Here is a 13,551-nt window from a genome sequence, read left to right as displayed (position 1 = left end):
TCCTGACAAGGCCCAAGAATCCCCGAGATGCTGGAGCTGGGATTTTGTAAATTACTGTGACAAAAAAAAAAAATCAGATGACTGAAGGCATACATCTTTATTTTAGAAAATGGGGACAATTTCCCTAGGAAAGGAGAAACAACCTCCAATCCCACCATGCAGATGTTGAGATAGGACCTGCTGGTCCTCTGTCAGGGGCTGTTAAGAAAACCAGAGTCTTACTGGACACAAACATGTCTCTCTGTAACCCTTTTTCACTTTGTGTCCGGGACCACCTGCCCGTGCCCCCCCCCCCACCGCCACCGCAACATCATTTTAGATGGCTGTGTAATATTCCACTCTGGAACATGATATCCTATTCACTGACCCCTGTTTGTGGACACATGGGTTATTTCCAGCTTTCTTTATTCCTCACAAGCATTGCTCCCATTCGTGTTCTGGGATGTCTGCCTCTGTGTCATTTCTGTCTCACGCAGTCCTGGAGATTCAGGGTGTGGAAAGGCTGTGCATATATTTGAGGTCTCTGACACAGTAGACCGAGCTGAGATTTCTATTCCGGTCTGCAGACTCCAAACCCGTTGCTCTTCCCACCCATCCCCGCCCCTCATCCTTCCTGCCCTCCTCCCTCCTGGTCCTGGCCTCTTTTTGCCACATCTCTCGTTTCCATTCTTCTTCCCAATTTATCTCGTAGTTGGGATGGAAACATCTAGAAATAGACCCTGGATCCTGGGAATTCTCCTGCCCTCCATCGTACAAGGCCCTTGACCTATGATCGGTATAGTCCTTGTGATTCAGATGGCTGGGTGAGCCCGTCATAGGGGAGAGTGGAGAAGCACGTCCGACGGATGGTGGTTCCGTTGGCGCAGCCAAGGGTGAAAGCAACCGAAATGGCTATCTTCAGGGGCACGGGCAAAATAAGCTTTGGAGGAAGGGAGCACAGCTGGAGAGAAGAAGGAGGTGTCGGATGCGAAACAATGTCATAAACCAAAACGTACAGCGTGTGAATTCTGCCGTAAAAACTGCAAACCATAGGATTTCCTTGTGTGCATGAGAAAGAAAAAGCCAGCATGTCCTGAGACCTCACAACGTGCCACGTACTCCTCTGGGATTAACTCATTGACTCCCCAGAACGGCCCCATGAGGTGGGTTCTGCCATTATTCCCATTTGTAGAGGACGACTGATGGAGGAGGCTCAGAGAGGTGAAGTAACTTTCCCAAGGCCACATAGCCAGTGCCGGTCAAGCCGGCGTTTGAACCCAGGCAGTCTGGCTCCTGAGTCTGCCCCTAGCCGCTCTCCTGTATAAAGCACAGAAAACGGATTGAGAGGGTGGGCCCCCCAGATGCCAAGACGAGGTCCCTGCAGGAGCCGATGCTGGGAGTGGAAGCCACTCTTAGCCTTACCATTTGTGTTTTATAATTCTTTCTCAAGAACAAAATATCCATCTTAGTCACCAAAATGAAACGTTATTTTTAAAAAGTCGTGACGTCAAGGAAGCAGAATTTTAAGTGCGTGCTACCTAATACTGTTTTCCAGTTTCTCGCCACGTGCTCTTATCCCCAATGTACAGAGGAGGTATGAGGAGGCCAAGCGACTGGTCCGCAGCCTCACATTCGGCGGGGGGGCGGGGGGCACAGCTGCCCCAGGGCCAGGTACCCCCAGCCTGTCCGGCTGCCCCAGGTGCCATCTGGGTCTCCCTGTGCCCCGCACAGCCTATTTTTTCTCCCCAGGATCGAGCGATCCACAGACCAGGTCATCAAGCCTGTGAACCTGGAAGCGCTCTCCAAGTGGACCGGCCACATCCCCGGGGACGTGGTGAGGGACATGGCCCAGATCGCCCCCATGCTGGCTCGGCTCGGCTATGACCCCTATGCAAACCCGCCCAACTACGGCAAGCCGGACCCCATCGTCATCAACAACACGCACCGGGTGAGTGCGTGCGCATGCGCGGAGACGTGCTCCCTGCCGACAGCGGGGGTGGGACGCGGTGAATGGTAAGATCGCTTGTATTTCCATTTTCGCTTGGGCCACAGGGAAGCTCAAAACCAGCTGGTAGCCTGTCTCTCACACTGGAGCAGCTAACAGCGGGCCCGTTTGTGTACTGATTTCATCTGCTTTCTCTGTGCTTTTTCACCCTTTTCCCACTATGTCTCTAGCTTGTCTGTCTGTAAAGCACATCAAGTCTTTGTTGAGCCCGAGTATGAATAAGCTGTTGGTCTCTTTATTCCCCCATAAATTTTAATGTTGATTTCTCAGACAAATGTGAGCTCGGGGCAGTTTAAAGTACTTTTTAAGCTCTCCTTAGTTGAGGCGGTCAAGGAAGAGGACTTCAATGCGATGGTTTTGAAGCATTAAAAGTCAACTAATCCTGCATAAGGGAATAGTTAGCAAGTTCACGGTCTTATTTACATGTTGCTGTCACAGCTTCTCGTCTCCTCTGGGTGCAGGGTTCTGACTTCCTTAGAGGCATTAGTTAGTGAGGGTAACTGAGCGTGGGGCCCAGGCCTGAGGACAGGCCCTGCTAGCCCTCACCCCATTAAGACCCAGCATCTTAATTCCAGCTACGCCCAGCGTTTCCAAACACATGCTGACTTTAGAAAGTAAACAATTCTTTTTGTTGTTGTTGTTTAAGATTTGATTTATTTATTTGAGAGAGATAGAGAGAGACAGTATGAAGAGGGGTCCTGACACAGGGATCGGTCCCAGGACCTTGAGATTCTGACCTGAGCTGAAGGCAGACGCTTAACCGACTGAGCCTTCCAGGCGCCCCAGAAAGTAAACAGTTCTTATGTTGAAGAGCCAAGGAAGAAAGTCATAACTTCTGTCACTTTCCCTTTAATTCTTCAGTGACTCAAGGAGAAAGATGCCGTTTGGTGCTGAGGAAGGCTTTAACGCCTCTACCACACAGGCAGGCTCTCTTAACCCTGAGCTTTGGGGGCTCGGTCCTTGTGATTGAAGCGGGTCTCAGGGCTTCCTCTCCCCCTTGACATCTGTGGATTGTGCAAACATTTATTTGTGGAAATACTCAGAGATCCAGCGTAGATGCTTAGGCCGTGTCGACAGTGTGAATATTCGCAACCTCGATGTGGTCTATTTTTTATTATTCAGTTATTTTAAGTCATTATTAGTTATGTTTTTTTTATAGAGTATTCCTTAGGCTGTACTTAATGTGTTTCATACAGTTTTCTGTACCTATGCTGTATTTCATATACTGTTTTTTATATATATTGCATATATCTTCATAAAATAAAAAAAGATCAATTGACTGGGTTAAAAAGAAGAAACAGCAGCTGGGAATGATCTTGAACTCCAGCCCCCAGGCGCTTCTCACAGGCAGTGTCGGGGCCAGGGTGAGGACCGCAGTGACAACGGGCTCTCCTTACCCTGTGTTCTTAGCCGAGGGCCCAGCGGCAACTTCTCTGAAGTCTCTCTAAAAGGCAGAGACCCAGGGCGCCTGGGTGGCTCAGTTGGTTTAGCGACCAACTCTTGATTTCGGCTCAGGTCATGATCTCAGGTGTCATAAGATTGAGCCCCACGTTGGGCTCTGTGCTCAGCAAGGAGTCCGCTTAAAGGTTCCCTCTCTCCCTCTCCCTTTGCCCTTCCCGCTTGCTCTCACACTCTCTCTAAAAAAAGAATAAATAATAACAAGTAAATAAAAGGCGGAGGCCCCTGCCGTGTCCCAGGATGTGAATCAGAAGCTCCCAGAGTAAGGCCTGACCTTGTGTATTGTATACAAATGTAAACATTTTGATGCGCGAGATCAACTCCCTGAGCCTCTATCATAGTTTCTTTGTTTCAAAGGGAAGCTGTCTCTGGTTTCTTCCCAGTGGCTGCCTGACACTTGTTTAGCCTTTACTGCGCATGTGTGCGTGCGTATGTGTTTCTGCGCATGCGTGCATGCGTGTGTGTTTCTGCGCATGTGTGCGCGCCTGCGTGTTTCTTTGTAGACACCTTTGTTCCTGTAACAGACCTGGGGTGCAGGACGGTCAGGCACTGAGAGGACCCTGGCGCTCGTGAACTTGTCTGCACCTGCGCTGTCCATTAGGGCTTCCAGCCACTAACCTCCCGTGGCCACTGGATGTGACTAGTGAAATCTGGTCCAAATCGAGAGGCATTGTTAAGTGTAAGCTACGCACCAGATTTTGAAGTCCTGGTACCAAAGACAGTATGTCCAGTTTCTCGTTAATCATTTCTCTGTTAATTACACATGGAAGTATGACTATTTTAGATATCTCAGGTTAAATAACTGGAGTTACTTCACTTGACTTTTTGGGGTTTTTTTGTTTTGTTTTGTTTTGTTTTTTAAGTGTGACTACTAGACAACTTAAAATTACACACTTGGTTCACATTACTTTCTGTTGGACGGTGCCGGTCTACATGGTGGTTTATATACAGAAAGATAGTGGAAAAGCCTGGGATTTTCTTTGCCCTAGCTGTGCCCTCTGCCTGGCAGGCTTTTCCTTCAGAGCTGGTTTTCCTTGTCACTGAGGGCTCAGCTCAAAGATCACTTGTTCTGAGAGGTCCTTTGGGACCACCTGCTCAAAAGAAGCCCCTTGGTCACTCCTGATCACATGCCTTTGTTTTATTTTCTCTATGGTGCTTCCCATGGTTTGATATATTCCCGTTTGTGTTTATTACTCGTGGATCCTCGGGCTCCTCCTCTAGGATGGAGGCTCCAGGAGAAAAGGGATTTTAATTGTCTGGTTAATACTGAGCTTAGAATACTCCAGAGCTTAGAATAATGCCTGAAATAAGAGGAGGTCAATAAATGTTGGATTGTTGGATGGATGATGATGATGATGAATGGGTAGATGGATGGATAGATGGGTAGGTGGGTGGATGGATGGGAGAGTGGATGGGTGGGTATACGGGTAGGGGGTGGGGTGGATGGGTGGGAGGACGGAGGGATGGAGGGTGGATGGATGGATGGGAGGTTGGATGGGAGAGTGGATGGACGGATGGACGGATGGGTGGATGGGTGGGAGAGTGGATGGACGGATGGGTGGATGGATGGGAGAGTGGATGGACGGATGGACGGATGGGTGGACGGATGGACGGATGGGTGGATGGATGGGAGAGTGGATGGACGGATGGACGGATGGGTGGATGGATGGGAGAGTGGATGGACGGATGGACGGATGGACGGATGGGTGGATGGATGGGAGAGTGGATGGGTGGGTGGGTGGCTAGATGGGTGGGTGGCTGGATGGGAGGGAGGGAGGGTGAGTGAATAGATGGGTGCATGGGTAGGTGCATAAATAGGTGGGTGGTAACTGGGTGGATGGGAAGGTGGAGGTGACAGGATGAATTTTATTTTTGGTCATTTCCATGACAGAGGTACTTCGTCTCTTTTTCCTAGGTCTTGAAAGGAGACTATAAAACACCAGCCAATCTGAAAGGATATTTTCAGGTTAGAAACCCCAAGGGGAATTCTGAAATCTGTTTATTGGGCTGTCCCACTAGCTTGCGGATGCCCTCGGACACTTCGCTTCTCTAATCTGGCTGATCATTTCCTCGTCAGAAAATTGGGCTGGGGGAGGGTGGATCAGGCCAGGGGCCCTCCAAGTGTCTGATCCATCTGGGGCCAAATAGCAGCCTTCTGCCCGGGTTGCTCCCATCGCCTTGTCTCCTGGCTTGAGAGCAGTTGGAGGATTGGTGGGGGCTTTCTGTCAAGCTCTCTTTCTCTAGCCTTAAATTCAGTTTTGTAGAAAGTGGCAGTCCCCAAACACGACCCAGCCTGGAATTTTCATCAGTCAACCAAAGAACGAGAACCGTAAGGGTCGGTGTGGGTATCCCCACGGATGTAGACGTACAAATGCCCCTGCTGCCCCCAGCCCATCTCCCTGGCTGTGCCTCCCACACATCCTGGGTATGTCCGTGGGGTGCGGTCCATGGATCATGTTAAGAAGGACCACCCCCTTCACTGATATGATAGCCCCCCTTTAAATGAGGTGTCTTAGTTTGTGTATATGGGGGTTGTTTGTTTGTTTGTTTGTTTTTAATTTGGCAGAGAAAGGGTGCCAATCTCCAGTTTAATAATCAAATTCATGAATGCTCATTGTCCGGGGTCCTTGGCTTTTGCACCCATCTTAGATCCTTGGGGAGGGCTCGATGCTCCCTTCCTGGGAGTCAGACACCCAGCCCATCCTCTTGCCGCCGTGAACAAAATGTTACGAGCATTAGTCAGCACTAATTTATTGCCTGCTTTAACCGAAAAGATGATGTAACAAGAGCCACACGCAGAAGAGGGGGTGAGGGGAAGGAGTCACCACCCGAAACGCCTTTCCTTTTTGCATAGTATCTTCTTTTGCCCGCCCGAGCAGGCTTTTGGCATTCCTTGCGGTGTCATCAAGTGAGCCGTTTGGGTTTGCATTCTTCATGTTTTCCCATCTTTCGGGTTTCGCTGTTGCCATTTGGAATGGTGACATAGTATTTTCTGGAATGTAGTATGAGCTACTGTTGCCCCCAGATCATGTCCAGTTTCTGCAGTGTCCCGAACGATGGCATGTGCACTTCATCTTGACCTTGCCGGGCTCTACTGAGCCCTTCCCTTGGAAGACATCGTTATGAAGTGGCATCAGTGGGCGGAAGGGTCCCGTTCTTTTTAAGACTCTTGACCCAGAAGGCTAAACTGTTGTACAGAAGAGTGGGAGTAGTTTACATTCTCTTGCGTTGTGCGGCGTATTCAAGATGTCTGGCTGGCCTGGGACTGTTTCTTGCTCTGTTGGGGGCAAACTGTGGAGGAGTGGCAGGAATGCGCCCTGTCGTCGCGAACACCGCCACGCTCCGGAGAGCTGCCCTGCCAACTGCATCGGGCCCCTGCTTTCCTTCCTCGTCTCCCTTCCTGTCCTCCACGGGGCACCTGGCTTCCGTCACGGTATCGCAGAGTTGGAGAACAGTGTTACGGCAACAGTTCTGTATATGAAGGCATGTGCATTCCACAGGGCACTCTGTAGCCATCTAGAATGATCACCCTGAAACCCCAGAGGTGGAAAAATCGTAAGCAAGCAAAACAGAGCAGCTCACATGTTAGAATTGCAGCGAATGCAGAAAAAGAATCCTCATTCGTGAGGCACCAAACACCACCGCCCCCATTCCAGATCTTTGCTGTTCCTTCTGCCAGGAATGCTCTTCCAGCCAGACCTTTGTGTACCTCGCCTCATTTGCATCTTTTAGAGCTCGGCTTTTGGGGCGTTTTCCAGCACCAACAACCCATTTCTGATTCTCCAGAATCAGTTTGCACAGTGATGCCCAGAGTTCGTGTCAGGCCCCGCAGGTTAAGGGCTCAGTCCCAGAAGACTGCCCCCACCTCAGAGGCCAGCCACCTTGGGGTTCCCCGGCTACCCACATTTCTGCCCCGCCAACTAATATTTGAGAATTTGCTAGAATAATTCACAGGACTTGGGAAAGCACTTTCCTTCCTAGATTAGTGGTTTATTAGAAAGGATACGACCCAGGAATGGTCATGGAAGAGGTACACAGGGCAAGGTACGGGGGAAGGGGTGTGGAGTGTCCAGGCCCTCTTCGAGAACGCCACCCTCCGGCACCTCCGTGTGCTCACCGACCCGGAAGCTCTCCGAAGCCATCATCTAGGGCTTTCTGGGGAGTGCTCGTGAAGTCGGTATGGTTGATTTAATCATTGGTTATTGGCTTACTCTCCAGCCCTTCTCCCCTCCCCAGAGGCATCCCTTGGTCTTTCTAAGCCACCAGCGCCCATTCTGAAGCCAGATACCTGTCATCTCATTAGCATACAAGAGCCGCTTGTTATCACTGGGAGATTCTAGGGTTTTAGGAGCTGTGTGCCGGGAACCCCAGGACAAAGAGCATATGTTTATTTTTCATTGTGCTTCAGCTTAAATGTCATCCCCTCATAGTGGCCTTTCGTGACCACCGTCTCTGAAGTAGCTCCAGAGTCACTCACAGGAGCCCATTGTATTGCCCGGAGGTGGAGGGGACATTATCTTGCATATGTGTTTGTATAAGCTGCAGAATGGGACCAGGTCGGCCATGTTCACAGCATCCCCAGCACCCGGCCTGTAGTAGGTGTGGGGTGAATACCCCATGAGCGAGTGTGTGCCCGCCCCAGTGATGCTGAGGCTTGACCTCAGGGCAGTGAGATCCTTGCACCCCAACCTGGCCTTGACTCCTTCGTGTGTTGCTTCCTCCTCCAGGTGAACCAGAACAGCACCTCCGCCCACTTAGGAAGCTCATGATTTCCAGGTAGGCCTGCAGACGTCCCTTCTCTCCCCCGCCTTCCCCCAACGCCTTCTGAGCCCAGGAGCTACTCTCCTGAAAGCCTTGCCCTTCCAGGGCCTCCCTGGGGAGGAGTGTCCACCAAGGTGGGCTGACCCAGCCCCAAGGGGGGTTTCCATGGTGACAAGCTGGGGAAGCTATTTATAGAATCACAGCTTAGTCTCCTAGCTCTGGATCCGGTGGGGGCAGGGATCATTGCAGGACCAACCAGAAGAAGGTCTGTCTGGCTTCAGGGAGGGGGCACCAGGGACTCATGTGATGGGGCTGGGGGCTAGGATTCTAGAACATTTTGGCATAGAATGTTGTCTGTTTATCCTGCTTCTATAAACAGCAACCGGTTGGCCCAAAGCAATTAATGTTCTAAGAGAAGCTCCAAGCAGCTCTGGTCTAAGAATAACCCCCAGGACTTTGGGCCAAGTGCTGCCCCTGGGTTACTCCGTTAACCGTGAGGATCCCTGGGATGGCCGCTGACATAGAAAAGGAAAGCTTTCAGAGCCCAGAGGGGGCTCTGACTTGCCCAAGAGCACACAGCCACCAAATGGCAGCATCGTTCTTCCCCCCACCCCCCCGCCCCCGGGGCCTCTTCTTCCAGAGTTTGCTTTTGAGGAACGATTTGAAGTGCATGTCTAGCCACCCGTATCTTGCGCGGGGGTAGGGGGACGCGTTCTGACCTTGGTCAGAGATTTAGGATCCCACTTCAGGTTGGCCACCTCCCAGCCTCCATTTGTGACATCCGGAGAAGGGGGATTCACCTGGGCCGGCCGACTGCCGGTGGGGCCGAGAGATGAAGTGAGCTGGCCCAGGTGGGCGCGTGGGAATCCAGGAAGCCTCGTGCCCCCGCTATGCGCGTGGGCGCTGGCGTTAAGGCCCCAGGAAGTTCACTTCCTCTGTCACTCGGGTGACCCCCCAGAGAGGTCACAACCGACTCGCATGGGTTTCTCCCTTTTGCTCTAGACTATAAAGAAGCTTCGAGCCTGGCCTCTATTTTTAGTCTCCTGATCTTATTTTTAAATAATCAGCATATCTTCTAGTCTCTTTCTTTCTTTTCTTTCTTTTTTTTTTTTTTTTTTTAAATCCACTTTGCACCAGCCTCAGGCCCTGTCATTATCAGGGATCCCATCTTGAATGGTGCTGAGATCCCAGAGTTCTGGTGCCTTCCAGAGGCAAGAAACCTCCTATGGGAAGGCTCCTGTGTCCGTGATTCCCGCTCTCCTCTCCCCCTCGTTCTGGGTCTGCAGAGTCTGTAGTCGATTTTTGAACCTTCCTGCTGACAAAAGCCCTCGCTGTACTGTTCCAATGCGGTATCATACATAGTGCGCTTTGGCTCGTCCCTGGTAACCAGTTGGCCTGAAACAAATGCCCATCCTTCCCTCGCCTCCAGAAATCCATTGGCATTGATGACGTAATCATCACCCCTTTCTCCTCGTAAGTAAACAGAGTCTATCTTTGAGGTCAGATGGATGCAGTTTGGGATGAGGGTGAGAACCCCAAGGAAAGCTTTTAAATTTAAATTCTCCCTGGCCATCTGGGGTGCGCAGAGATCACCGCCCCTGCTTATGTGAATAGGCGGCAAGACCCCAATAGTTCCTCGATCGCACGTACGAATATGGAAGGTCTGTCTGACTCGGCCTAACGTGCTTGTCTTCCTTTTCAGATCTCTGCAGATTGTTGCCGAGAGGAGAAGACACTTTGCATTCGAGTGGAAATCGGACCTCTAATCCAAGCATATTGCTTGCTATTAATCGCCAAAACAGGACTGCTAACGAGGAATGTATTTGCATATGTTTGCAAAAGCTGCATCACTGAAAACTTACCTGGAGACTCTCTACCTTTGGACGCTCTGGGGGGGTGGAGAGCCAGGGGTGTGGCAGTAGTCCGGCTTTTGAAACTTAGGTATTTTTTAATCTTTCCCCTCAAGAACTTTTTTTTAAGAAATGGATTTGCCATTTTTCTTAATTTGCGGGACTGCCTTGGTGGCTTTGTTGGCGGGGACAAGGCCCACACCTGTGCCTCTCCTATTGACCCTTACTTTTCAATTCAAAGAATCTATTTAAGAATTTAATATATGAGGTTTTCTTTGATTCTTCCTCAGTTCTACTCAGATTCAGAGAAAAAAATTATTTGAATAAAGTGAACAGGGACTCATTTGTCTGCGCCTGACTTTGACAGAGCGAACAGATTTTTTTTTTTCCCCTCCATATTGGGTTTTGTCGGGTGCATTGATGACAGGCAAACGAGGTTCCCAGCTCGGGTGCTCAGCAGGGCATGCCGAGCTCCTGTGTTGGGAAGAGAAAAGATGCAGATTAAAATCTGCCAAGAAAACAGGTGCACAGGGCAGGGACAGGGAGATCAGGAGTGAGTTTCCAGGTATGCTCACCTGGTGGAGGCTTACGGGCACGCTTAATTCTACCAGGCACGACGGGCCACGAGTATGACACCAGAAAAGCTTGCCTGAGCCTGAGTGTGCCGTTTTTATCGGGCATCCGTCCTAGGCATGGGGCACCCATGTGACTGATCTCAGTTACTCTGGCTCTGGCTCCTGCAGAGGTCGAGTGATCTGTCATGATCCCAGGCCCCCCCATAAATCACATTGTTAGCATAGACCGTCAGGCCTGGTGTGGCCCAGGGTCCCTGGTATGCAAAGACACTTTTATTAAACAGGATATCCCAGGGGTTTAGAGATAATCTCCCAAAGAGCTGGTCGAGGGCCCGTGTTTTCTTTGGCACATACAGGATACGAACAGTCCCAGCCTGCTAAATTTGCGGCACGGCCCCCAAATGCTGAGGGACCAGCTGGGTCCAGAGAAGTTTCACGTCTTTAAGGGTTGAAGTGTTTTCTCCACACTCCCTGGGAAGGCAAAGACTCCCAGTGGTTTGGAGCATAGATCTTGGAGTCAGGCCAACTTACTGGCGATGTGGCTTGGGGCTTCATTTCTTCATCTGTAAAAGGGGGAAGTTAAAACTTCAGGGGTTTATTGGGAGGGGCCGATGGTTGACATAGGCCGTGGGGCCTGGGGTGCGATGAGCCTGCCATGGGAGGCAGCTCTTGTCTGTCCCCGCCTTGGACCTGCCGTGGGAGGGGAGATGATGGCGCTCTGAACGCAGGAAGCTCGTGGACACCGCTCACCGGGGAGCAGAACACATCCAGCCTTGCTCAGCGCCCCACTCGTCTGTTGCGTTAGAACCAGCTGGCCCCACACTTAGTGACTTACAACAGTGTACTGTTCGATCTCTCCGTTCCAGAATTCAGCTGGAAGGAGCTGGGTGGTTCTCGCCGTCAGAGGGTGGCTGGGACCCCTGCCATCTGAAGGCTTCTTCATTCACCCGTCTGGTGCCTGGGCCCAGGTGGTTAGAGCATCAAGAGGCTTTCATGGGCTTCTCTGTCGCATGGCCTCGTACACGCGGCTAGCCTAGGCTTCCTGACAGCATGGCGGTCTCAGGACAGCCAGACTTCTTCGACGGTGCCTGGCTTCTCCCAGAGCAAGTGTTGCCAGGGGCCGCAAGCAACAGGACAGCCAGTCAGTTAAGGGATACGCCTGGCCCAGTGTCACTTCCGCTGAGTTTATCCTAGCCCCGCCCCCCATTCAAGAGAATAGAGAAATTCCTCCTCTTGGAGGTGAGTGGCAAGGTCACAACGCAGAAGTGCAGGTGGGTGAGAGGGGCAGTTGTGGCCGTCTCGGGGAAACAGCTGGCCACGGTCGTCATCAACACCAGTTTATCAGCCTCACCCGCAGGGTCATGAAATAACGCAGGAATACATCACATTAGGGGATCTCTCTAGGAGATGCGATGTCAGCCGAATGTTCCCTTTCTTCACTAGGGTGCGGACTAAAGACATCTCTTTCCTTTACTGTTTAAAGCACAGTGATTCCAGAGCCCAAAAGGCTTAGTCATCAAGAAACCCAGGCTTTTTGGTTTCCCCAGATTCTGCCTTGGGAGCAGGGACGGCTCTTCCCACTGATGGAGCTACTCTGGACCTCCCGAAGCCCCAGATCTGGGCCAAGAACCAGGAAGACATCTCTTGCCCATCCCCCCCACCCCCGTCCTCATTCTTTCTTCTAAAGGAACACTTTTCAGGACAATTAACAAGGAATCCCATTCCTTTGGGTGAAAGCCCTCGCTCCACCCACTAGGGCTGGCTCCTGACCGAGTGCCCTCCACCAACTTAAACCCGCACACAAGCCTGGATTATTCTGGTCTGACCTTGTTGCCATGGTAACAGCTGGTATTTTCAACGGGCTGGTGAGTTGCCTTTTTATTTTAAAATAATTATAGACTCCTAGGAAGTTGCAAAGGTACGACACAGGGTCCCATGGAGCCTTCCCGCGGCTCCCCTCACTGCTGACATCTTGTCCCCGCTGTAGTGTCATAGCAAAACCAGGACATTGACTGTAACGCAGTGCCATTAACTAGCCTACAGAGCACAGGCCAGGTTCCATTTTCACCATTTTGTGCATAGGTGTGTGTGTGTTTTCAGAGTTCCGTCCCCTGTTCAGTGGCAGACCCTTCCATATGCTACCCGCCCCCCCCCCGCCTGCACACGCGCACACACAGTCACATGCAAAAGCTGAATCTAAGAAACAGAAATGGCGCTTCTGATGAGAACGCCATCCCCGTCCCAAGCCCCAGTAACTTCCCTTGGAAGCGCTTACTCATGGTCAAGGTTTTGCATTGATGTACCCGGTGACTTGATTCAAGTTGGTCTTCCTGGACCATACACTGTATGAGTGCAAGAACCATAATTCCTCATTGCTCTCCATTTACCACCCCGCACCCCACCCTGGCCAGGCCTAGCCTGTCCTGGGCTGGGAAAGCCAGCTGCCAAGTGACCCCCCCCCCCCCAGTAATCCTCACCTGCGGGCACTCACACCCCTTTTGTACTCTGTCCCTTTCCACTGAACAGGGATAGGGTTTGGGGTTAATACAGTACTCATGGTTAAATCTGAATTTCAGATAAAACAATTTTTCAGTCTTTTCAAGTATTTCATGGGACTTACTTATACTAAAAACTTACTTGTTGTTCATGTGAAATTCAAATTTAACCAGGGATCCTGTATTTTTGCTTGCTAAATCTGGCAACCCTCAAGGGGGCTGGCCGTGTGACCAACCAATAGGATATTAGGGACATGGCTGTGTGTGACTTCCTCTGTTGTGGCTGCGACCTTGTTCCTCTTTTTTTTTTTTTTTTTTCTTTTGAGAGAGAGAGAGAGTGAACAGGGTAGGGGCAGAGGGAGAGGGAGGGAATCTTAAGCTGACTCCCCACCCAGCGAGGAGCCTGATTCGGGGCTCGATCCCACGAC

At 51.0% G+C, this 13,551-nt stretch overlaps 1 protein-coding gene across 3 annotated transcripts in view; it reads left to right on the top strand.

Moving 5' to 3' along the window:
• Nucleotides 1–10,396, top strand: part of TPST2 (tyrosylprotein sulfotransferase 2) — a 45,962-nt gene extending 35,566 nt beyond the window's left edge. The window contains exons 3-6 of one of the 3 annotated variants that reach the window (XM_048221531.2): nucleotides 1,729–1,927; nucleotides 5,358–5,408; nucleotides 8,170–8,218; nucleotides 9,906–10,396. In XM_048221531.2, coding sequence (XP_048077488.1) covers nucleotides 1,729–1,927; nucleotides 5,358–5,408; nucleotides 8,170–8,211 — 292 coding nt within the window. In that variant the 3' untranslated portion in view covers nucleotides 8,212–8,218; nucleotides 9,906–10,396. Of the gene's footprint in view, nucleotides 1–1,710; nucleotides 1,928–5,357; nucleotides 5,409–8,169; nucleotides 8,219–9,905 lie in introns of all 3 variants that reach the window. The other 2 variants (XM_026484704.4, XM_057306015.1) reach the window with 2 other exon arrangements.
• Nucleotides 10,397–13,551: the final 3,155 nt, after the last annotated feature.

This window comes from Ursus arctos, unplaced genomic scaffold, assembly GCF_023065955.2.
Source record: "Ursus arctos isolate Adak ecotype North America unplaced genomic scaffold, UrsArc2.0 scaffold_34, whole genome shotgun sequence".
Classification (NCBI taxonomy): domain Eukaryota; kingdom Metazoa; phylum Chordata; class Mammalia; order Carnivora; family Ursidae; genus Ursus; species Ursus arctos.
Note: the sequence above shows the minus strand (reverse complement) of the source record. Positions and strands in the feature narration are given on the sequence as shown.